This window comes from Macrobrachium rosenbergii, chromosome 55, assembly GCF_040412425.1.
Source record: "Macrobrachium rosenbergii isolate ZJJX-2024 chromosome 55, ASM4041242v1, whole genome shotgun sequence".
NCBI classification, from domain to species: Eukaryota; Metazoa; Arthropoda; class Malacostraca; order Decapoda; family Palaemonidae; genus Macrobrachium; species Macrobrachium rosenbergii.
In genome coordinates, this window is record NC_089795.1 from 54,966,985 (window position 1) to 54,994,484 (window position 27,500).

At 35.8% G+C, this 27,500-nt stretch overlaps 2 protein-coding genes across 4 annotated transcripts in view; both read left to right on the forward strand.

The window, feature by feature from the left end:
• The window catches only part of Gycalpha99B (guanylate cyclase 1 soluble subunit alpha 2), a 1,063,824-nt gene that overhangs the window by 796,081 nt on the left and 240,243 nt on the right, over positions 1 to 27,500 (forward strand). The window lies entirely within an intron of this gene.
• On the forward strand, positions 22,043 to 22,684 carry LOC136835815 (platelet glycoprotein Ib alpha chain-like). Its single transcript, XM_067099668.1, has one exon. It carries the CDS (start codon positions 22,043 to 22,045, stop codon positions 22,682 to 22,684), a length of 642 nt encoding a protein of 213 aa, XP_066955769.1.

The following is a 27,500-nucleotide window of genomic DNA, read 5'->3' on the forward strand; positions in this document are numbered from 1 at the left end:
CTTCTATTGAACTCGATGAAATGGCGTTTACAAAAGCCATTAGTAAAAGAAGATGCTCTGAACGAAAGCAGTTGGGGGATTCTGGTTCCATCTTCATTGTCCTTGAGCGCACATTAAGGAGAATAAACTAAACACTGTTTCCCATCTGCAGCACCAGAGTAACCTATTTAGACATTTATTTAAGTTGAAATTCTGCAAGAGTGAAATAAATGAATTATGGCTCTTCGCCGCTCTTGAAACGTGTAATGTGACTAATAGAGCAATGATGTAAGGGAAATAAAAGAGTCGACGCTTAAAAGCTGCTTAGCACTCGTAAACTGTAAAAACTGAACTAGATTAGCATGAGTGCGTGACGGATTTCAGCCAAAATGTTAGGTGCTACTTTAAGGTTATTTACAAATAGAATACTAAATACAGCAAAAGTTCTCACATTTAGTAAGAAATAACTGTATGCCTGATGAACTGTACTTAGTGCTGAGTATTTATGTTTTGAAATTATGCAAGCCAAATATTTCAGGCAAAAGTTAAAGTTGAACAGGATTGCGTTTGCATCACACCTTCAACCTTATATTATAACCTAAAACTCTCTGCTGATTGATTAAAAAATATAGGTCAAATTTTCTGGGCTACGCTGGTAACAATGGTGCTACACAATAGCATGCTGACAGTGATGCAGGATGGTTGGCGAAAGGAACTGATCCATCAGTTACGTATATCCTGTGATTTAGGCGATTGCGCTCGTACTTGATGTTATCTTGTTTTATTGGCGCAAGGGAGACTATATTTCTACATTGCCCATTAAAGTTAGCATTCAAAGGTGAAGGCGATTTCTTTCGTTACCTTTCACGAACAATTGTAGTTGAGACACCTCAGGGCTGTTCGATGTTTGTAGCAACCTTTTAGTCCAAAATACACACTGTAGCTTTTAGTGTTGTTTCTTTAGTTCGACCAGCATTCCCGGTTAGTGACTGATTTTGATGAGTAAACAATTTTGCCGGATGTATGCAAATAAAAGGATTACACGTACCATTACAAATGAAAAATTCATCATGTTGTGGTGACCAAAAGCTTTATACAGGTTTCACATAATTACTCGTAGGCTATCATCAATATAGGCAGAATAAAAAAGATATATTCAGCCAGAAAACGTTATACCTTTGTTCCCTGCAATTGTCTTTTGCTGCCAAATGCATAAAAAATGTAAAACAAACCACAGCAGCACTTAGGAGAGTAAGAGGCGTAAGACAGGGAAAGGGTATACCAGAATGCAACCTAACCTACCGTAGCCAACTTCATTCATTTTAGAGCGCGGAGGTTAGTGGGAAGGGAGTGAGGCCTAGATCTCCTTTATCAACATGACTTCGACCAACCCCAGCCCCACGTCAGATAGAAGTCTAATTGCATTATTTGATACATGAAGGGGATTCTTCGCGGTCATTCGGTATTTGTGGCCACTTGTGGTCGCATTTCGTTTACCCGTTCAGACAACCATTCCATTCTTCTGAATCACTGGACAAGTACATAAATATGTTGTCACTTGAAATGCGATTCTTAATTCTGATTCATCACAACATCCATGTATGAATGTGTATATATATGTGTGTGTGTATAAGTGCGTGTGTATTTGTAGGAAATCTGCTAGTGACTTTCATTCGATCTATGGACAAGTCACAGTGATCATATTATGAACGCTAAAGTTGACTTTTTCCGATATTATGAAGTCCCACTGATATTCACTGAATATCATTAATAGACGGGAAATGAAGACTTTTCTCCTTCCCTACAAGCTTATAACCACAGCCTAACAGTTCCAGTTGTGGACACATTTCCCTCCCCGATACGAGTTCGAGGCTCAGCGTGAAGAGGGAGAAATTATTCATCCTGTTTCCTGAGCGGGTTTTAACGGATTACGGTGGGAATCGTATCCTGCTTTGATTCTGTAGTCCTGTGTCCATGCGCTTGTACTTACGTGTGTCGGCATATTCTCTATATAAAAATGTACGTACTTCCTTTGAGTTTTTTAATCAGAAAGTCACTATACCAAAGTTCCTTCTGTCTACGAACTTTGCTTATGTCTGACCGCACGATCTTCTGAAATTCAGATTCCCAGCTCTTATTATGTATATATGCCATTACTTTCACAGAAGTAAAGAAGAGCAATTTTCCACGAATGTTCTTTCATGGAAAGGTTACTCTAAATATAAAAATCTAAGTGTTTGGATGGCTTTTTTTTTTTTTCTTTTTTTTCGTGGGGATGGGGAGGAGTGATTTTCATTATTCAGCTTATGCTTCTCTGTGTCCATACTGACAAGGTCATTCGTTTTTATTTATTTCTCATTCAGTGACGTCGTAGCTTTCTTTTCCTTTAGTTTTTTGCTTTCATACTGTGTGTGCTGTGTAGTGTTTTCCTAAAGTATATTTTTACATACTCCTCAAATAGAACTAGTACTCTTCAGCTTATTTTAAAACGGCGAGTCCTTAGAAACTCACTTTTCATTTTTTCGATGAAAACAAATTTTCTTTAATCGTATTATTTTAAAAAACCAGTTTTGACTATTTTTGCGAACAACCACAGTAACATGAAACAGAAAATAGAACTCGTTCTTTTGCCTTTACTTTTCTGTCGCAAATTCCCCTAACAAATCTTGAAAATAGTTCAAATGTCATTTCCCGATCTATTTCCTTATTCCGCAGACATCCGCAGTTTCAACACTGATGTATTTGTCTTGCCTTAGAGCCCTTTCTTAAAGTAAATATTACTTCTGTTTCATCGTCAATAACCGTTTTACTTGTGCTTCATTCTTGCTACGTTCACTGGTAGTTGACTTTGGCAGAAAAATTTTATACGCGAAGATCAGATAAATTCATCTATTTGTTTAAAAACTCAAGCAGCCGTTTTGTTAGCACGATTTCGAAATCTCAGATGTTTAAGTGGTTCATTTAAATTATACCTGTTGGTATTTACCCCGTGCACTTGTTCATGCCAGCTAGTTCTTTCATAAAGGGATCCTTATGTTAACGGAGTTCGTGTATTTGGGAACTGATTATTGTGGGAAACAAGCTGAGACTTACTCGTAGATGGTATGGGTCTGGATTCAAAGCTCTATGGAAACAATTTCAGTTCCCAATATAAGTTTTTCTACTTCAGGTCTTCACCTATGTGTCTTTGGAGAGTGATGGAAAAAGGAACTCAAGTCCTTAGTGGTAGTGTATTCAATACTGGTGGTATTGAAGGCAATCAACTTCTCTAACGATAATGCATATTTACGTACTGTATAGTATTACACGGACATATACAGTATGCGAGAAATATACATTCACACACACACACACACACACACACACACACACACACACACACACACACATATATATATATATATATATATATATATATATATATATATATACTGTACTGATAGATAGATAATTTCCATTTCATCTCGGTGGGACTCAGTTAGGGTAGGTGAAGATTCTGAGGTTTGCATTGAGCAAATCTTGCAATCAATCTTTTTAACTAGATTGTTGCTACAGTGGGCGAGTTCCCTTGTATTCAAAAGCATACAAAAAACAATGTTCGTCGGGTTCACTGCACTCGAACTCTCTTGAACAGCCAGGCGCTGCCTTGAAGCTGTGGCTCTTCTTGTATAACTACACCGTGAAAAGGTAAAAGCTTGGCCACACTCAACTCCGTCATAAAACGAGGACAGGGTTTAGGAGAGTCCTTTGCTATTCTGCTTGTGCGTGAAAATGCTCCCCTCTGACAGATAAAACGGGCTCTCCCGTACAAGAGCCAATGAATTTTACAGCCTCGGTTAAGACAAACCAGCATATCCTTCAGCTAAAAACTTCATCCTAACTGTCTTCATTCCATGTCCATAATTTGGACATGGAATTTATAGTGTAAGATATGTTAATCACCAACAGTGTATAATATCCTATTAAAAAAAAAAAAGAAAATGTTGTTGACATTAGTCCTATATATAAGCGACACGTGGGGCCTTACAAAGCACGTAACCGAGGAAGGGAAGCCACGTCGCGAATCCCACCTCACCTTAGTAAACTGATTATCGTTTCAAGTTCACCTGTTATTATGAACATCCTTTTTCTGTTTGTTTTTCCTCTTCTTGTCTTCGCATCTATTCCGTTCAGTTAGACCAATGACATAGATGCGTGTTTCTAATTCATTTCCGTGTTTGAGTTATCACTCAAGAAGCCTAAATAAAGACTATTAAGGTTGTTATGCCTCTTCTCACATGACACTGATGACTCCTGACAGGCGAAGAAGATTAAAGAAACCTCTCGAGTTGCTCTCATCGATGGATCGTCGTCATCTCTCTCGCCGATGGCTGGTGGTGGCATTCAGTCAACGCTCAAAGGACACGTGCTCGTGCGGTGCTTCATTGCTGTAGCCATTCAGGAAGCAGGAGGAGTATTAATTCACACCATATTTAAGAGAAAACACCTGGAAGCACGCTCACATTACACATACTGTACATAGTCTCACTTCTTTTGATTCTATGAAATATCCTCTTCAGATTCCTCCCACTGGAAGTCTGTGTGAAGCATGACTGAACCACGGTCTAAACAGCCTACAATGACCCTGTCATTGGTCTTGTAGTAAATAACATTCTGTTTTATTATTCCATCAACTTTTCCCATAAAGAGTTTTGTAAGCAGAATAGAGTGAGCTTAGTTTACTGACACATGATATCACTTACCCAGGTGACGCCACTTATTTACAGTGATGTACTTTTGTTTCGTTGTATTTTTAATGATGTTTTGTTGCTTAGTGCTTCGTCCCAACACATTACTTATGCGGTTTTTTTTTCTGTAACAAGATACTTTTTTTTATTAATTATCATCGTATTGAAATCTTGGTAAGTTTTTTTATTCTCTTTACTTTTTTACACTACATTTTGGTATTGATCACTCAGTAAAGGTTGTCACTACATTGCGCAGTACAACATTTTTCTCGTCGAATTCTATCATTGCCTGTTATAACTGAAGTTAATGGAATCATATTACGATCTAGTACACTCTGAATGCGAAGTATTCAGAAATAAACGTGATTAAATGTTATTTTATCTCGATATTAAGTAAATGAATAAGAGCCATGATACTGAATGAAAAAAAAAGTATACTTGTGTCTATGGATGCCATACAATGAGGGATTTAAAATAGGCGAAGCCTTTACTAGTACTATTTAGGTATCTTGTCTGTATTGTGTATGTATATATATATATATATATATATATATATATATATATATATATATATATATATATATATATATATATATATGTGTATATATACATATATATGTACATAGCAATAAATGTACATATATATACATTTATATGTATATATATATATATTTACTTGTATATTGCTTGAACAGTATAGTGAAGAAATGATAAGATGATTTCCTGTGCTACTACAATATAGTTGGAAAGATATAGTATATGCATTTGCGATAACCACAGTTGCTTCTAAATTCCAACAATTTCCTCACACGTTCTTGAAATGCTGCTCACCACAAACGCTGAATGTTAAGAAAGAAAAATCCCAGTTTGAGTAATGTGATTCGAATCCATGCAAGATGGGATGAAGTGAGATTAAGATACATCACTCGACCTCCAAGAAGGAGAAAAGTCTAATTCAGCACATATATCCTTGTCAGATATATTTTTCCTTGGGTTTGAACGGAAGAATTGTCGCCATCGAAGCATTTTTTTTGTGTTCATTGCTTTTTAGGTGTGTATCTACTGGTAATTTGACCATATATATATATATATATATATATATATATATATATATATATATATATATTTATATATATATATATATATATATATATAATATAATATGTATGTATGTATGTATGTATTTACGTATGTATATACATATATATACAGTATATGTATATATAATGTGATACATATAATGTATATTTATATATATAAATTTATATGTTTATATATATATATATATTTTATTTACATGTAAAACCCATAATATCATCTTAATCCCTATACAAACAAGAATTATTAAATCAGTTTGAGAGAATCAGAAGCACATGTTCATTAGTTCCATATATATACATGTGTGTGTCTGTGTATGTATATATGTGTATATATATATATATATATATATATATATATATATATATGAATAAATATAAATAATTGAATAAATATAAAGATTTCTTTAGATCTTCCCATTTGAGTGTTACGGAAATAGATGCTACTTCCAATATGAAAACTATATTTTCTTGCTCAGGAAAAATATTTATGACAGAGGTCAATTTTTACATTTTGTCCAATTTAAGCAAAAACCATGTTCCATCAATCACTTTTTTTCTCTCTTTGATGAATAAAAAATACTTTTTTTTTTTGCACCGTTGTTAGTTCAAATTAATAGTAAGGCTTGCGTTAATATGATGAAATTGAAAGCCTGTGGAAATGAGTTAATAAATTACTAAATAGATAATGAAATGGACGGCGGTAGCAATTTCCTTAACACCTAATGGTCAGCGAAGTGAATCTAAGCTTGACAGGGAACTTAGGATCTCACCCGTTGACAAATAATCTATTCATAGACAATATTTAGCCATATAACTGATATATAAGTAAATTTATTAAATCCCAAAGAATTGGTAGAAAAATTATTCGTGTCTAATTTTCCTTATCAGTATTCGAAAATAATGAATAAAGAAGTAACGTAAATTTTGAAATTGGCCGAACGTGCTGCGTTTCCCTATGGAAAAGATATTGCAGAAAAAACTGCATCATATATATTATTTGACGATTATCACCCCATAATTTAAGGTTCGAAATTATGCAACATAACGTTTGCGAGATCTACTGCCCGGCTTTTATGCATTTTTGTATTTGTTCGGCTCGCTGCAATTAATTAGGAAATATTGATTTCCAACTTGAATCTGTTTTCCTATGTCCTACAATAACCCAGGATTAAAATCCGCACAAAGCGTGAAATCGCCCAACTCGACCGACTCTGGTTCTTTATGATGGGACACTTGTAACGGAAGCGAATGTTTTTGAGAGTCAATTAATTCGTTAGAAAAATTTGTTCATTATTTCAAGATGCGATTCATAGTTTGCGAAGAATGATTGTCCTGCTGATACCCTAATCTACATCACCTCGGCTGGGAATTGTTCCCACACGCCGCCCTTCCCCCCGTTAGAAGCCATTGCGTTTCCTTTTCTTTGAAAGAATAATAAAAATGAACTTGAACGGCAGAGCACAGCAGACTCCAGTAGCCTCCTCGTGCGAATACCTCCCTAAATAGCATCTTCCCAAGTGCAAAGGAAAACAAAACCTTTTCATTACCACCTGCCAAAGTGAACTGGAAATGGTCTGAACAGTTTACGTTTCCCGGGCCTTACCCCAGCGCCCATTTAGACCATCTGTCTGCAGTGTCTTTCCATACAATGCTCGTCTTCCCTCCCAGAACAAAGAGCTTCGCAGCCTCTAAAGGAAGCAGGTACTTGCCGTCAATGGCAATTTTTAACTTTCCAGCCATTCCAAGGATTCAGAATCATTCCTTTGCGCTTTGGATACTTGAAAACTCTCGCATGCTCCGTATTGGCACGTTATTTAATTTAGTTTTTAAAATTTATTTGCGTTTAATTCTGTTTTATAATCACATGATAAATTCAGTTTGCATATTTCCGGTTCTGGAATACAAGCTCCGGTTGATTGTAGAGAGAAAACATTTTACACTGGCTTTAAATATCTATCGAAGTAAGAGGAAGACATTTACATGAGACTGTTTCTGAATACCAGACGAAACTGAAAAAATCGGGTTCTCAGAAAACACTTCTTTGTACTTTACCCTTGCATGTTGACGGATTTTGGAATATGAAACTCCGCGGGGTAAAAGTAGATACAAAACACCAGTTCATATGCACGACCTCTTAAATATGGATTACTTATTGCGATAGATTAACTCTGAAATGTTGTAGTATCAAAGTCTTTGAAAATAGCCATTAATTGTTCAACGATATTTTTCCTTATTCCTTTTTCGTCTTTTTTTTTGTGTGGTTATGCAACAAAACGTGTAGCGGTAAATGAAAACAATTTTTGCACTTGCAGAAGCAGCGAAAAAGGTTATAACCACACAAACTCTTACTTGAGTGTACCTGATGGTTTTCATTCGGTTTTTCAAATTATTTTGCTTATTCATTTCGACCTTGTATTTGCGAGGAAGTGTTTTTTTTTTATGTCTGTTGTTCAAAGATGAAAGTGATGATATTCGATAAAACGGATTTCCTGGACACCAAATAATAACAACAGGTAAAAACGAAGTAATTAATAGGTGAAGCTTTAGCCTAATAATTTTTCATCGATGAAAAGAACTGAGGCTGTTCTTTAATGTAGAATCGGTTGTATGATACACGAAGAACAGAGAAACGTCGATAGGCAAGTGTTGGGTCGAGTACACAATAATGTTTTTTATGGTATATACCATAAAAACATTTTTGTGTACACAAAGAGCTGCCTATCAGCCTAACTTTCATACAATGTTCTCTATCTATAAACACACTTCTGGTGCTACCCTGCATAATACGTAGGCTAATAAGGCATTTGGAGATTATATTATATATATATATATATATATATATATAATCTTCTTCTTCTTTTAACGTGCTTTTTCCCATTTTTGTATGGGGTAAGCACGATGCCTTCTTTTGAAGGACTTTTGATTTGGCACAGGGTAGACCTGTAGTCTCGATCCCGGCTGCCCTGCCTGACATCGCTTAGACCCCGGAGGCGTATGTTTCATGTATCGTACCCGACCCAACGCCCTTTCTTCCCAGCAGCGAGAAGTTGTAGTGGCTTTGTTTTGTGTGTGTATTTAGTCTGTAACACCCATTTGCTTTTTAAGCAAACCTATCCGTTGATTACATATATAATCCCGGTATGTCTACACGGATAGCAAAGTGTCTGCCTCTCTGATCAGTCGGCTGCAGTTTGTTTCCAACGCCACAGACCTCTACGAAGTCGAAGCTGCTGCTGTAACCGACTGAGTCTTATATATATATATATATATATATATATATATATATATATATATATATATATATATATATATATATATATATATATATATAGAGAAGTTTTATCACATCTTGACAGCCGAATGGTAGAATATTTGTCACTGAAGTGGGAGATACTCGCTGTAGGGATCGAATCCCCTAGGGCGATGAACCATGTATAAATAATAATTCCCCTTCAGGTATTATTTCCGAGGAGTACAGCCAGGTCCATATGATACGACATTTGTAGCATATATATATATATATATATATATATATATATATATATATATATATATATATATATATATAATATGTTTTTTTCTGTGCGATAATGTAAAGTATTTTCTTGTTTTCCGTTAAACATTCGTGTTATGAAAATGTAGGAAAAGGGTTCAATAGAAGAAATAAAAACTTACAAGTAAAGTAGTAGAAGAAAATAACCAAGAAATGAAGATTGTAAAGAGCTGCCTATAGCAACGGATAAAACTGATTAAAAAAAAAAAAAGACAGAAATTAAGATTAATGATTATTCATGCTATTTTGTCTTAGTTGAAATTTTAAAACTAGGACGCTACTTTAATAATACCCAAACTATACAAGAAAATGTTCGAAAAATAGCGAAGAACCGCCCAAAATGCTTCGGCGACACACAATGCAATATCCTCTTGCAGGAGCGCCATCAAAGACCGCTGCCATATCGCTTGATATGAGATATCCCTCGCAATTTCAGCCGATGTCTAGTTCAAACTTCAGAAGACAAACCTTGGGAAAGGTCTTCATGTGACACCTGGCAAATTCCGAACTCCATTCCTATATTTTTCCTTTCTGGTTTTTTTTTTTTTTTTTTTCTACTTTTTAGTTTTCTGTAAAAGAAAACTATTGGCTTTGTCTGTCCGTACACACTTTTTCTGTCCGCACTCTTACTGTCCGCCTTCAGATCTTAAAAACTACTGAGGCTAGAGGGCTGCAAATTGCTGTTGATCATCTACCCCCCAAACATCAAACATACCAAATTGCAGCACTCTAGTCTCAGTAGTTTTTATTTTATTTAAGGTTAAAGTTAGCCATGATTGTGCGTCTGGCAACGCTATGGACAGGCCACCACCGGGCCGTGGCTGAAAGCTTCATGAGCCTGGGCTCATACAATATTATACGCTGTACAGAAAACTCGATTGCGCCAAAGAAACTTCGGCGCATTTTTTATTGGTTTTTTGTTGCCTTCGGAAAATAGGAGTGTAGAAGTACAATTTTACTTCCGTAGCTTCAGATAAACTATTGATTGAACGAAACTATGCAAAGGAGGAGAGGAATTAGTCACGAAATGACATAAAAGCCAGATTATTGGAGATGAAACAAAAATATGAAAAATTTGCAGTAGATGAATATTTAGCTGCCATGTATTTCGTCATTGTGCTTATTTTTCATTATACTGGCGAGATTTTTATCAGCTGTTCCAGGATTCCCGCTGACAAATGAAATTCGAGTTATAACTTTTCAGACTGGACTTTTTCTCGTCCTGCTTTAAAATAAGATCAAGGGTAAGTTGAGAAAATGATGACTGCTGATGGCGAGGAGTTACAACTTATTTTCATTTAGAGCCGATGGGATCTTTCCTAGATTGTGACCCCCAAGGGTTTTCGGGGGTCGTTATCTAGGACTAATATTTCTTGGAGGGTAATTATCTTTACGATGTTTACAGTCTTTTGTTTATGATTTTACGGTCATCCCCAACGGGCTTGTACTAAACACGCCGCAAATGTGGATACATACCGGGTTAAAACCCTTGGGGGTCACCATCTAAGAAAGATCCAGCTGATGATCAAAATTTCTAGCAAGCCTTAAACAGTCAGTCTCATTTTGATCGGGATGCGAAAGAGCCTTTAGTCAGACCGACTTGTCGGAAGAGATCCGAACAAGTTGTCAGACAGAAGAGAAAGGAGTAGAATAAACCAGCCCGCTGTGTTTGGCCTATCTAACAGTTTGACCTTTAGATCGAACGGTTTTTTCTCTTAAAGGAGTTAGTTATTGGCTGAAGTGATACTTTATGGATTGCACTTAATGTTTGTTATAAAACAGTTGCATGTTTCGTAAAGTTAACTGAGGACAAAAAGTACTTTCAATTTGTACGAAAGCGTTCATTGCATAATCACGTTACTCAATATTGCAGCATTTTACGAAATATATCTTTCGGGTCCTACTTTTTTATTCTATATTTTAAGTGGAATGAGGCCATTTTTATACAGTAAGAAAAGTAGAATCAGTGACAACAATAAAAAAAATAAGACCAAGAAAATTCCTTGTTTTATGCAGTTTTTTAGTATCTTATCCGAATCATTATGAAATATTTCATTATGTTTAGATTTGAACAGTCTTTCTAACTGTGTTATCAGATTCTCATCCTTTTAAAGATCTGTTAAAACAATTTTATTTTATGTAAATAAAAAAAAGTGGGTAGAGTTTGGTATATCTGATGTTAGATGTTATCAGACTTAAAGACGTTTCTGTTAGAAGACACAATGTTATTTTATTTAGCAAATAAGATATAGTTAATAAAAATATTATATAAATTATAGCTTCCTTCTTAAACAAGTACAGTCCCTTCGACTGATAGGCGGTAAAACCCACTGAGAGGATGAGGTTCGGTTGGCACGCCTGCAAGGCTGGATGTAGGGAGACCAGTTTCCATCCACGGTAACTCGTAACATATCGTCAATTTTTTTTTTAACCATAAAAAAACATCGAATTGAAATGGAATATTCTTATAAATATGAAGAGTTCAGATATATCAAATAAGGAAATTTTGGATATTGTTTGAGATACAGATGAGGGTCTGCATATAATTACTTTATATTCATCTAAAATTAACAACCGCGTTGCCCATCTTACAATTACATTATAAAATATTGCATTAGTTCCCTTAGTTTCAAACAAAAAGCTCATAGCACTCTTAAACAAGCGATATCTAGGAACTACTCACTTATTAACAAAAATCGTAATGCATATTATTGGATCATTAGGCCTAGCCAAACTTTTATAGGTTAATATTCAACGTCTTTCTGTAATTTGATTATGATAAATAAAATGTAATGGATACTTTTGTTTTTAATGCTGTATATGCATAACATATAGGCCTACAAATTTTGAGTACTGAAACAAAACCCTCTTCAGATGAAAAAAAAATGGTGCAGGCCGAGTCAAGAAAAACAAGTAAAAAATGCGCCGAAGAAACGTTTTCTGTACATCGTATAATCAAGGCCACCATTATACCGGTGGTCTCGGTATAATGCTTTATGAGCTCCGATCCATGAAACTTTAACCAAGGCCCGGTGGTGGCCTGTCCTGTATCGTTGCCTGACACACGATTATGGCCAACTTTAACTTTAAATAAAATAAAAAAAAATACTGAGGCTAGAGAGCTGCAATTTGGTATGTTTGATGAATGGAGGGTGGATGATCGACGTACCAATTTGCAGCCCTCTAACCTCAGTAGTTTTCAATATCTGAGGGCGGACAGAAACAGTGCTGACAGAAAAAAGTGCGGACAGACAGACAAAGCCGGCACAATAGTTTTCTTTTCAGAAAACTAAAAATTATTACCACATTTCCTAAAGGAAATAAGAAACGAAAGAACGATAATAACTTTTAATTTCCTTTAAATGGAATGTTATTTAGCTTGGTTACCAGGGTACTGATTGCCCGCATTATATCCTTTATCCAGTGACTCGTTCGTTTGTTTTAGATTAAGCCAGCCTTGTGCTGGCTCGGGCCCTTACTGTCTAGGCCAGGGCAACCCGTAACCGAGTGACTGGGGAAACTGCCAGTCAGTCATCATGGCACAAAATGTGCCTGCGCGGCCTGTGAATAGTTCCCAGATACCACTTGCTGAAAACTGTCATGTGCTTTTTGTTTGGAAAATTTTTATGATTTTATAATGCAACTGTAAGATGGGCAACTTTCCTGTTAATTGTAGATGAATATATAATATGCAGACCTCATCAGGATCTTGAATCAGATTAGAGAAAAATAAAATAATTTCTACAAAAATTGGGTTTGCTATTTTTAAATTTTTATTTTCCTCGTTAATGTACGAGTTATCGTGCTCTTTAAAATATGAATTGTTTGTAAATATCCATAGATACGAATGCATAACCATTTTGTTTTGTTCGTTATAACAAGTATGTGGAAATGAAAGTCACCACTAAAACGAATCGAGAGCCTCCACAGCGGCCAAAATGTTTAGGACTTTACGTCAATTTAATGAATCTGATAAATGGCTCAGTTTCCAATTACCATCATTCGAGACCAGTTATTTCCAACAAATGAACGCGTCGTCCCTTTCCCCTTAATATATACTACATGCAACGGCAAAAGTTTTTTTGTGACGGGTAATTATATATTTATATAATATATATATATGTGTATATATGTATATATATATATATATATATATATATATATATATATATATATATATATATATATATATATATATATATATATACAGTATGTGTGTGTGTGTAACTCTATGTGTGTGAAACAAAATGTCAGTGCAGAGTTAATCTTTGCAGAATAAATTAAATTTTATATAATGATAAGAGAGTTTTTTGGTCTTCCAAGTAAGTGCATGAAATCGCACAAATACAGAGATTAGTAAAGGCGAAATGCCATGAGCATCGTGCGTGTACAGAGAAACAGAGGGACAGGGATAGTAAAGTAAAAGTTCCATGCGTAAAGGTTATTAACAGAAAGCCTTGTTTCCAAGATCACTCACTACATTTTTAGGCTTTACTGTCAGCGTTACCGGCATAACTACAAAGTACCAGTAAGAAAAATTTCATGGACGAAAACAGCTACTTCCAACCACGTTTATGTTCCTTCCCGGCTTTGCTTTTTGTTTTTCGCTGGTTTTCGACGATCCATAACCAAGGCTTGGCCCGCATACTTGAGTCGTATAAGATGGAGTTGTTGAAATTCAAGATCCGTAAAGATAGAAATGATTCAGTTTCCAGGTCAAGTGAAAGGCAAACACCGGTATACAATTAAAACAAGTAAAAAATTCGCCCAAGTTTCTTTGGTGCAATCCAGTTTTCTGTATAGCGTTTAATGCTGAATGAAACTCTCAGCTACGACTCATGAAACTCTCAGCCGCGGCCCATGAAACTCTCAGCCACTGCCCGGTGGTGGCCTGTGTTATTGGCACTATAGGGGTGCCAGACGCACGATCATGGCTAACTTTAACCTTAAATAAAAAACTACTGAGGCTAGATGATTGAAGGGTGAATGATCAACATACCAATTTGCAGCCTCAGTAATTTTTAAGGTCTGAGGTCAGACAGAAAAATTGCAGAAGGACAGACAAATAGCCATATCAATAGTCTTCTTTTATAGAAAACTAAAATGAAATGAGAGTCGTCCACCATACAAGCTCTTCTAAGGTCACTGCAGGACCTAGACCCTTGGAGCTCGAAAACTGATCCGAATGAAATCTTTGCGAAACACCAAACCGAATAAAAAATGTATCGCTGTCAGTTTGGATTCAGCAAAACATTGCCGTATCAATATTGCTATTACGCACTTACACTTCTGTTGTCATGATTATTATCATTCGGCTTGACCACGCAACATGCGAGCTCCCAAAGAAGAGAATGTCCATATGCTAAAAACAGAAAAGCATCACAAAGAGTGATAGCAGACAGAAAATAAGCAAACCACGAAAACATAAAATTATATATTCAAAGGTAAACAGTTGTTGAGAAAAGTGATCAAAGTTAAGGCAATGAGTTAGAGGTTGCTCATGAGTGGTAGGTCTTGCTAAACATATTGATAAAGCTAATGGTGATGATAAATCGTTCATATTGGGATACTTTTATCATGTACATCTTGAAACTTCACTTTATTGCATGAAATTTAGTTAAGCGTTTCTTAAACATTTCATTCATTTACTTTGGTAATTTTTTATGGAAGACTTCTGTAAAATAGCCAGAGTGTATTTTTAAAACCCAGGGATGGTTTACCGTCAACACTTGAATGACGTCAAACAACCTCCCTAAGGAGACCTGTACAGGCTATATGCCAACCGACTAACTGCATCGTAGAGGATTATTCGGAAACGTTTTTTTATGTCACAATGGTTGCATTTTATTCTGTTTGCAGTGACAAGATTCCTTTTCACTCTGAGAACAGTTATCTCGCCATGTAAGGAGAGGTGCATCACAGCTTTACCATCATTGCAGTTGCCCACTAGGTGCTCGTTCTTGCCCTTAATGAATGCTGTTTCGTAGTACCCACAGACCTCTTTTCATCTTAGGAACTTCACCTTTTTCAGCTTCCTTATCCAATATCATCATATTTCTTATAGCCCAGGTCGTCTTCCTATTCTGCATCACTTCCTCGCTCAATATTTCTAGGTATCTCCCTCTTTCTAAGAATTGATTTTACAAAATTAAGTAAGTATAGGTATGAAGAGAGAACATATTCTAAAAACTGATAAAATATAACAATAAAATTCGTATTGCATCCTGATAACAGTGAAAAATTGGTAATGTATCACGGACTCAGTTACCAGTTATATCTTTCTTTGTGTTGTTAAATGCTCGGCAGACGTGCTGGTTTTGAGAAAGAACAAAAGGTTTCTCTTGACTTTGAGTAAGCACTTCTCAGTTTTTTTGGGAATAATTCTAGCTAAATATGTAGCAGATGATAAATCCCGGTATCTATAACGTAGCGCAGTATACGGAAATGTTTTTTAGCAATAACGCTGCCACTTTTGTTTTCCCAACATGTATCAGTTTCCCCTCAGCTTTGGTCCATTTCTGCCTTTACCCGGGAGGAATATATTCGGAAACACACCGGCTGAATTTCCGCAGGCTCAAAATATTTACTTTTCTTTTTTTGGTTTTCCAATAAGATATCTCTTTTATTTGTTTTGATGCTTGAAATCTACGATTCTTCTTTTGTGTCGTTGTGAAAGAAATCCAGGCCATTTTGCGTGATCGAAGTTTTCATGGTGCTTAGTATTTAAGAATAAATAAAAACTTAAACCCTTTGGGACATCTACGAGAAAATAAAACAGTTTTAAGAACCATAAATCAACTCGTTTATGAATAAATCTGAAGTTAAAGCAACCAGTTCAGAGTGCTTGAAGTATAAACGTGGTTATGACTAATATGAAGAGGATGCATGTAGAGACAAAAGCTGATTAGCCAAATTTGAAGAATGACTGACGAAACAAGGGAGAGAGGGAATGCCGAAAAAGGGGAGAAGAGGGATCGAAATCGCTCGTATTGTGTGATGTTCAAAGAGTACACGACACCAAAGCGCCTCAGGCATGAAGCAGCATGAATCGCCGGTGATTAATCTCACGGGGAAAAAATCAAGACCATTTTCGACAACGAGAGCATGAAGAGGTTATTCAACGTCACCTCGAAACAGTAAATCAATGCAAGAATTCAAGAAGAAAATCAGTGGAAGAGAGGAGTAAATTTCCAGTGAGTATGTCAGTCGCGTAATGGTGATGATAAGCTTTACTCACAATATATGGCAAGGCTGATTGCGTGTTTGTGCACACAACGAACAAATGACTTGACTATGGCGTAACTCATCACGCAGCAAAAATTTAAAAAAATGTCATGGTTATCTCAAAAAACCAACGCAGGCACAAAATCTGTAAGCATTTTCCTGTTGTACTTTGAATGAAAGTTAAAACTGTGTTTATTAAAACATTACTGACATTAAAATTAGAATTAGAATTATTGAGGATAACGTACATTGATCTAATGATTATGATTGCCTGTTACTTCTCCTTTGGAAACCACTCAAGTTAAACAGTTACTGTTCCTATTTTCACACTCGTACGCTTCTGGACGAATATTCCAGTGACTCTAGGATACGTTTTACAGAAAGGAATTGTGATTCGGACAGCTGAAAGTGTGCTTGAAATGTATTGTTCTCTCGCTAGCTATCTTTCTCTCCACGAGTAAATACAAGCCAAAGGAAATGTCTCGAAAAATAAATAGCCCTTCTTCCTCAGAGGTCTATGTGAATACTCAAAGCAAACAGAAGTAATGTCCTAACTCGAAAACATAATGAAGTTGTCACCGTATATTTCAAGAACTGGAGACTAAGTTGGTCTTCGGCTTGCATAGGACGTAAAGCCCTTCTGTTTCCAATGATGAAAAGCCAAAATGTCGTTATACATGTGGAGACGTGTATAAGAAATATTTGACTATGAAATCATTTTGCACTATTAAGAGGCTGGTAATGGTCTCTGTCAGAAAATTACTATAATCAGCTCAGAACACAGATCGTATTCGGTTTTGGTTTTGGTCATCCTGTTAGTGTAACAGATCCAATATTTACTTTCTCTTTTTTTTTCTTTCTTGCTGACCTTCAAATTACCGTTGAATTTTCGTCCGGTGGCTTGTTTATCCCGGAAACCAAAAAGAGTGCCGTCTTTGCAAATGACAATTTTAGTTGGAGTCTAATTTAAGATTCGCTTTTATTTTTTAAATACCCTCCCACGAATATAAAGGAAAGAAAGATCGTGGAATATTTTTTCCTGTTGTACCGCCAGATTTCGTGTTTTCACCTTCATGAAATGTTAGAAACACATAGGAGCATTACAATGGGAGTTCAATGGTCCTTTCATAAAACGAAAAATGATAGCGCTGTCGACAATAGGGTTTTATTGGCCTTTTGATGTTTGGTATTCACTGTTAAATCCTATTGGTTTGTCAAGTTGACAGTTATGAAAACTTAAGTGTTTTTTTGTGTTTTATGTCGACCAAAATATCTATTGCTTTTAATTTCGCGATAAAATCTTCATCTATGATCTAACAGTAAGAGAAACGTAGACGATATTTTTCGGAAAGCTCTTTTCAGAGACCTGATGCTGTAACCAAAAAGATAGGAATTGATGACTGGTAATTGTTTCGAATTTCAGCGGATGAAGGCGTGCAGGTGTACAGTTAATATGTCTGGTTTGTACTGTAGAATCCTCTTAAGGAAACTAACTTCCACTTTTGACGATAAAAAAACAACGCATAACACGACAAGAAAAATGTTTTGTAGTTTGAAACAGATCATTTTTCCACATTAAGATGTTTCCCAACAAAATTGTGGGAGATAAAAGAGCAATTTGTTCGGCACCGCAAACAAGTTTGAAAGCTTTCTGTTTGAGACTTTTCTTCTCGTTAAAAAAAAGCCTGTCTAACTCTCAGAGATCAGAAATTTTCACGTATGAATATGGAAATGAGAGATGGACTCAGCTCGGTACCACAACTTTGGAAATATAACCTTTAAACTACGTCCAGAAATGTTCTACTGTGGCCCTTCAGTTCCCGGGGCCATATCGATTCGAGGATTGGGGCGTCAAATTGTGTAGGCAATCAAGATGATATTGTGTTTCCTCCTCTCACTAGACCTGGAGTTTCTAAAATGCCTTCTCTCTCTCTCTCTCTCTCTCTCTCTCTCTCTCTCTCTCTCTCTCTCTCTCTCTCTCATATCTTTTCAATAGCATCATTATCATATTTGTTTCTTCAGTTCCATTTTCAAATCCTTTTTCTTCAACCCTTTGTCTTGCTGTGTCCATATTTGTCTGTGAGTAAATATGACGGTCAGAACAGTGGATTCATAACTTCTCGAGCTCTCAGAGTCTTTAGTATGCTGTCACTGACAACCTGAAGGACATGCAAGAAACTTTCCTTCCCCCACCCAGAAATCAGTCCATTTTGAACAAGCTCAGCGTAAACCACTAGTCAAAGTAAAATAAAACTCAATAGTACAGCACTGATGGAGTGAATATTAATCTGCTCCGGTCTGACTCCTACAATTTTTTTTATACATTTGATTCTATAAATTTTTGTGCTTCCTGGCGGCTCTTTCGTAAAGTGTTGAGTTACCTCCTGCGGGACTAAGTTTAAATCCTGGGAGAGGTAGGAGAATTCTTCATTTCATTTTACAATTCAAATTCCAAAGATTTCAGCAGAAAGCTTATCCAAAACTACTGGCAAATCGAGACGTAATAGCCGTTGTATTTACAATGTTCTACGCTAATGTATAAATGTATACGTACAGTATATATCTATCTTTATATATATATATATATATATATATATATATATATATATATATATATATATATATATAGTAATGATTACATATTCCGTAGAAGAATAAAGGATTAATTGAATATCCACAGATTCAAGTCCATTTGCTACATGCCTCTGTATTATTTCCTTTCAAGATATATCTGTTCTGGTTTGGCAGCTTCATTGCTGAGACAGTCTAATTTAGATATCACGTTACAGCCGTACGCCAGGTTATGATCAGTCTGTTGTTGATTAGGCAGAAACTGACGTCATATTGATGAACAAAAGTGATAGGCTAGATTATGCCAATCAACATTCGCATTGCAGTTAAAGACCCTATCGTAATTCGCCGGTTTTTCATGTGTAAGGAACAGTGGCAGAGCTATTCCGTTATGAGGGAATGACTTAGAAGCCTCGCTTTATGTTATTTTTAGTTTTTTCATCGACGGCGGTTATTTGCTATAGTAAAAGAAGGAGAGAGCAATGACAGTTGAGATATTATTTGTGGAAGACAAACTTCCCATTGGTGAGGGAAAGGTAGAGAAAGACAAGCACAATAGGCTTTTACTTAATTTATGAGAGGATTAATAATTTTGACTTTCCATGCCTTCGCATCTCTGTCACCTTGTGTATGTTATGAAAATTGAAGAAAACTACAGTTCTAGTGCACTGTCTTTGGCTATTACTCCACCTTCGCTGACCTTGAAGCTTTATTTTTATTTAAATCTACTTTCATTCAATTCTAACTTTACATGTTGAAAATTTCTCGGCGGTTCTTTGATTTTTTAACATTCATAGAAGACAGCGTTGGTTAAGGCTGCTGCAGTGTGTCACGCATTGCTCATTTTATTACAAACACAGATTACAATCCTTTCTTCCCAATGTACGCACATTCCTTGCGTTCAGGCTGAATACACAAAACTTACCTACACCTCCAATTCGGTGTCGAATGAATCTAATCATTATTAGCCTTGGAATCATCTGCAAATGCCATTGACGAGAGCAGCCTGTCGGGTAGTACTCAGCGTGGATTTTACAGTGTCCTTCATATCGTGCTGAACCTGAAGCAATTCTTCATTATTTCACATAATATTCTGAGCTTAAAGTTACTCTTCTTTCTGGGGAATCACATTAGCACTTGATTTTATGAGTCTCTGTGTCTCAAAAATTCAAATGCACATTTTCATATTCCCTTATGCTCTTCCCATGAAGCAATTTCGGTAAATTTTCTCATTGCAACTCTCATTATTATCCTCTCTCTCTCTCTCTCTCTCTCTCTCTCTCTCTCTCTCTCTCTCTCTCTCTCTCTCTCTCTCTCTCTCCGCTCTAACAGCTTCGTTTCGTTCTTCAGCTACTTGATTTCCACCAGTGTGTCTTTGCTGCATTCCTATTATATGGTGTTATTCTCTGTTTGGGAGAATTCATCTGTGCAAAGCTGATGTGGAAGTAGTAAGACCCCTCGACTTCCCTGGTAATCATGGATATTCTTGTAATATGTATAATTTTAATGTGGTGTTTTCTCTTCTATTATTTGACCAAATAATGACTAAAAGGGCCTTTCAATCTCTCGTCTTATAATCACTGGCTCATTTCAGTGACTTTTCATCACTTCTCCTCCACTGTTCCCTCCGTAAAGCATAATTTCATTTGCCATTCATAATTCCCTTGTTGTTGTACAAGTATGTGTTCTAGGATAGTGAACTTTTTCTACAGCTAACTCTCTGTTTGATCACTTTGGTTATTGGACTTCTGGTCAGAGGAGTGGCTCATTAGTCATTCCTAACCCTCCTTAATCTACTAATCATGTTTTGTTCTGGCATATAGACCTTTTGACATGCTTTTTATGAAGAATAGACTTTCCTATGCTATAAAATCTTGGACTCTGATCCCATCGCCTCCTGAAAAAAAAATAAATGTCATGTGCTTTCGAATAGAATTCGTCCATCATAACAGAGCTATAGTTTTCTCTTTGTGAAATGACCATCTTCTTCCGCTGACTTTAGATCCCTTGTCTAAAGGAACCGTACATGTTACTTTTCGCAGTGTCATTCTACATATTCCCTTGAGAGTTCAAGAAGTCACATTAACCGCCATGACAAGTGTTTCCTCCTGTGGCAAACTGTCTTCTTGGGAGGCCCCTGTAAGCTGACATTTGAATGTTAGGGAAACTTCAGAATACCAGTCCCAATATCCCAATTCCTCCAGCTTATTTCTCACCATTTGTTTTGTTTTGTTTACGTGTTAGTTTCATATTTATGATACTATACCACTATTCTTCAAGCTCTGCTTGTAACCTTTTCTCATGTTGCATTTTTGTGTGCACACTTGCTTAAGAAGCTAGTGGACTGGGTTATTTTTTTGCTATAAATTTGAATACAATATAGATAATAACGACAATATTGATGGTCATTTCTTTCTCAATTCACTGGCCAACTTTAACCTGTCCGTAGAAGATTTAATTCGATCCTTTCAATTTTATCAACATCTCACATTCGGTCAGTGGAGACCAGCAAACCTCAAGTTGCACAGTTCAAAAACTTTATTCCCTTTTACTGTTAAGCTTTAAGACTGTTTCTTTTCGTACTTTAGCATGATTTCTATCATTCCTCCTATTATCAGAGTGTTTGTTTATCATGAAGCTCCAATACTTATGCTTAAGTGTAGTTCTGTTTGCGGGTACTTATCTTCATAACCCTTTTGTTTTAACCATTTTCTTTCGAAATGCTGCCAAATGCAGGTATATTATCGATGTACGAATCTATCATTAGGTACTAATTCATGGACTCTCCTCCGACCTTCCTGCTTCTTCAGCAACTGTAGCTTAGGTAAAATCTCTTTCAAAGCTAAACGTTTTCATAATAAGTCATTTAAAAACCTTCATTCATAGGTATGACCTTCAGTGACTGTACCTTGATCTGTATTATAATTAATTCCCGAACCTTTGACATCACCTACTTCCCAGTATTCTGTGACATCACTTACTTCATCATATTCTTTGACATCACCTACAGTACTTCCCCATATTCTTTGATATCACCTACTTTAACATATTCTTTGACATCACCTACTTCAACATACTCTTTGACATCACCTACTTCAACATATTCTTTGACATCACCTACTTCACTATATTCTTTGACATCACCTATTTCACTGTATTCTTTGATACCACCTACCTCACCTTATTCTTTGACAACACCTACTTCACCATATTCTTTGACACCACCTACTTCATCATATTCTTTGACACCACCTACTTCACCATGTTCTTTGACACCACCTATTTCACCATATTCTTTGACACCACCTACTTCACCATATTCTTTGACATCACCTGCTTCACCATATTCTTTGACACCACCTACTTCACCATATTCTTTGACATCACCTGCTTCAACATATTCTTTGACATCACCTACTTCACCATATTCTTTGACTTCACCTACTTCACCATATTCTTTGACACCACCTACTTCACCATATTCTTTGACATCACCTACTTCATCATATTTTTTGACACCCCCTACTTAACCATATTCTTTGACACCACCTACTTCACCATATTCTTTGACGTCACCCACTTCACCATATTCTTTGTCATCAATTAATATTTGTTCCCGTAGCTTTCAGAGTTCATTGGTCGTTTCTGTACATATTTAATAATTCTTCCCATTTTTCCTCGTTTAGAATGTGAATCTAGTCTTCATTATGATCGTGTTAGTCCTGTTATTTCATTACGTTTTAACGAGATGCTTACGATCAATAGCTGCTCTGAGTTGATTACATTCATAATCTGAATTTGTTACTTTTGCTTTTTAATTTAGTAGCAAGATGGTGTCAGCGTCTCTTTTCTCTTATTTCCTGTAATTGGCAAATGCTTTTCAACCAATCTCGGTCTACCACCAGACTTAATGTGCTTTCCTGTCTCCAGGCTCTAGAAAATTAGCATTCCTTTGTAGATGCCCCTCATACTAAATCAAATACGATTGTAAGCTCATTTCCATTTTATTTCATTTTCTTGGAAACTACTCAAGTCTCAGATTTCATTCTCCTCTGTAAAAATAAGCGCCATTTTCTGTTGGCAACCCGCACTTCATTTTTGCGCAGCACAGGAAACCTTGATTATTCTGCAATTTTTATCCGTGATTCAATTTAGACTTTTCAAAAGCGAAAGTTCCACTTACGGATCATTGACCATATAGAAAAACAAAAAGTAGAGAATTTCTGAGCCGGGTTGTAATACTCCGAAGGGGTTCGCAAGTGGAAACACTAGTGTACCGAGTGGCTCCTGCCACTTGAGAACCTATAAGAGTTCGTCCACCCTCTGGCAATTATTGTTCTTAAGTCCTGTTAGGTGCTCACCATTTCTTCAAAGAAAAAATTAGACATGCACACACACACTCATATATACACAAATAACATGTACGAGTATACCGTATGTGTATATATATATATATATATATATATATATATATATATATATATATATATATATATATATATAATATTATATACATATAGATAGATAGATAGATAGATAGATAGATAGGGAGATAGATACACAGATAGATAACCACCATGCCTTCTTAACTTCCCGATTTCTTCACACTTTTTGGATATGCTTGTCATTACAAAGCCCGAGATACAAGTGAAGAACCGTTTAAAGAAATTCTGACGCCTTACGGACATCAGACTCCGGTGTATGACATTACCTTGTACTGATAGTCAGGTGTGGGTTCGAGTCCTGCTACGGACGGCAGAGTTTCTTCATTTTGGTTCTGCATTTGTATCTCAGGCTTTGTAGTGACAAAAAAATGAACGAAGAAGAGAGGCTTTTACAAAAAATAACAAAGATAAAAAAGATAACCATTTAATGCATATAATGGCCATTACACTGAAGGTTGATCTTCAGATGAAGAACAGCTGTTGTGGATGAATTAACCGAGGCTAAGGGAATTAACCATAATTTCGGATAATTCTTAGTTTCTCTTTTCATTTTATTCTGCTAAATGGGGCCAGGAGACTAAAATTAGCATCATTTTTTTAATGTTAGTTGTATGACTGCATAGTCTGCAAGAGACAGTATTGTTAAACATTGTATTATATACTACTGTACTGAGGGACCAATCAGTTCTGCGCTATTTTACTAAGAGGAACCAAAAGAGTTTCATTTCTTTGGCTAGTTCTAACCGAATATAAATTAATATTGATTTATTGTGACATTTAATTCCTTAATCGTATGTCCCAGTTAAATTAACCACAGTCCATATATGAGGTTTTATAGCATAAAATATTGTTATACTGTTGAGGACAATTCCTAATACTCTTCGTTTTAGTTTTTTCAAAGGAAAAATATTGAGATGGCTTTGTCTGTCCGTCCTCACTTTTTCTTTCCGTCCTCAGGTCTTAAAATTTACCGAGGCTAGAGGGCTGCAAATTGGTATGTTGATCATCCACCCTCCAATCATCAAACATACCAAATTGCAGCCCTCTAACCTCAGTAGTTTTTATTTCAGGTTAAAGTTAGCCATAACCGTACTTCTGGCACCACTATAGGTACCAACAACATAGGCCACCACAGGGCCGTGGCTGAGTTTCATGGGCCGCGAATATTTTCATGAGCAGTGGCTGAAAGTTTCATACAGCATTATACGCTGTACAGAAAACTCCTTCGGCGCATTTCTTTCTTGTTTAGCGTTGTTATGCAAAAGACTACTTCTACAATGAATATTCTAAACACTGATGTAGAGGACTAAAATCTGGTGAAATAAGGGAAACAAAGGGTGGTTTTATATTTTTTTTTTTTTTTGTGTCACCTCTGTTATCAAATGTCTTCAGAGCTTTCATGTAGAAGATATCCTCAATATCAGCTGGATAAAAGACGTTCTGAGGTACGTTATCCAGGAATTCAGGACTGAAAACACGAATTGATCGCAGGTACACTGAGGAAAATACGTGCCTCGTGTACACAATACTATCTCGTTTCCAAGGCCAAAAATATCGCTAATGAAGGAAAAAAAATTAGAAAAGGAAAAGCAAAGAAGTCCGGTGAAACAAACTGTATTTGTGTAGTATTGGAGAGTCAGTGTAAGATACCTAAAAAAAAAAAAAAAAAAAAAAAAAATCTGTAAATTTTGCGGCACTTAAGAGCCAGAAGCTCACAGTGGATTAGAACTGACACTGGCAGGCAAATAAAAACGTCTCTTCGGCCAGAGCTGCTGGATGGCAAAAATCTTGAGAGGATTGAGGCTTCATTAAGACTAGCAAAGAAAAACCGCCACAGGAGGCGAATAACTAGGAATTAAAAGCAAAAACTGTAGATTTCGTCAGCACTTTGCAACTTCCTTATTGCATCAGCCTTTTGAGGAAAGGAAGGATATTGCCATTTGTCGGTTATAGTCTGGCTAGCATTTCTGCACATGCTCTGATTTTGAAGTGGGTAGAGAAATCATCGTGGAGGTAACTTCCAGACTTAGGTGTAAGTGCAGATGATGGAGGATGTAATTGCTTTATAACAACTGATGTTGAATATATACAGTATATATATATATACATATATATATATATATATATATATATATATATATATATATAATATATATATATGTATATAATATATATATATATATATATATATATTATATATATATATATATTATATATATATATTATATGTATATATATATATATATATATATATGTGTGTGTGTGTGTGTATGTATATATACACATATATACATATATATATATATCAATGGGGAGGCGGACATAAAGACTTGTTAAAAAGGGTCAATTTATTCTCGACGTTTCATGTGCTTCATTACATTTTTTCGAGAACTGTACAAAATAAATAACATAAATTACAAAAGGCTATAAATTTAAATTTAAAAAATTAAGCACAATGGTTTCAAATTTAAAAATTAAAATAAATTTTTAAAAATGTTAAAAATTAAAATTTATTTTATTTTTATTTTTTTTTAATTTATAATCCATTGTGCTTAATTTACAAATTTAAATTTATAACCATTTTATATTTATATTATTTATTTTGTACAGCCCTCCAAAAAATGTAATGAAACCATTACAGAGCATCGAGAATAAATTGACCCTTTGCTAACAAATCTTTGTTCCATACTTTTTTTCTGCACATGTTGTATCGATGTACTTTTTTATAATGATATATATCTGGCCACATGTTGGATACATATATATACTATATATATATATATATATATATATATATATATATATGCATGTATGCTGTATAATGTTTGTATAATTGCATATAGTATATTGTACAAAAAAGAGAGAAAGGGAGAGCTACCACGACAGAGGTTTAGTGGTTGTTCAACAACCAAAACCTTAGAACCTCTGGCGGTCACTAATCAGTGTCAGAATAGCCTTTCAGGATTCCAACCCTAGTACTTGTCAACTTTGAAACAGCGTTGAATCCTGCTGTCCCTTGACTAATTCCCCAAAAGCCGTCCACACCATAGACGGTTTCTCTTTGCCATACAGTAATCCCATCTCCGCTTTATATACGCCTTGTACATGGATTCTGCAGGAAACTTGCACATTTCAGTTGTAGTTAGGAGCATCTCTAAAATCATTTTGAACAAGTTGGGACTCATATCTGAGTATTTTCATGCGAGCAGTTAGAGATTTCAGAGCATCATCATTTCCTAGTTGTTTCCAGAAGGTATTGCGGTTGTCAAGGAAAAAATCGTCTAGACTCAACGTACTTTTGTGACAACTTTAAAATCAACTTTCCAGTAACTGGAGACACTTCCGAAAGATTGGAAACTGGTCTGTAATCACATGATCATCTCTTATGTATCTCATACATCTATTTAGAAAATGACGAGAAAACCATCGGGATCTTCTCTCTAACCTTCTGGGTTATGCGGTGAGTTGTTGATGATGAGTGTCGAGATAGGAATATCACTCATAAACTCCCAAGCATTAAAGACTACGAAGCAATGCTGCTATATATGTCCTAACGGTTGGTTGCCTGTTTCACAGCACTAACAGATAAGGGAATGATTATAGGTACTAAATAGAAGATCTTAATCTGCTCCACTAAGCCTTGCAAGGATATTTGGAATCTTATCATTATTATCGCAACTATTTCCACGAAGAACAAGTACGAAGCTTAATTTAGATGAACTGGCGTATTCTTAGGTGTTTTAGCTACTTTAAGAGAACGGAAAAGTTAAGTTAACGCAAATGGTGCATATTACGAAAGTTTTGGTAATAATGAGGAGAGAGAGAGAGAGTTCGAACGTTGGACTGGCATAACTGTTTAAACTGAAGGGATCATATAAGACGTGGGAGATCGGGTCACAGC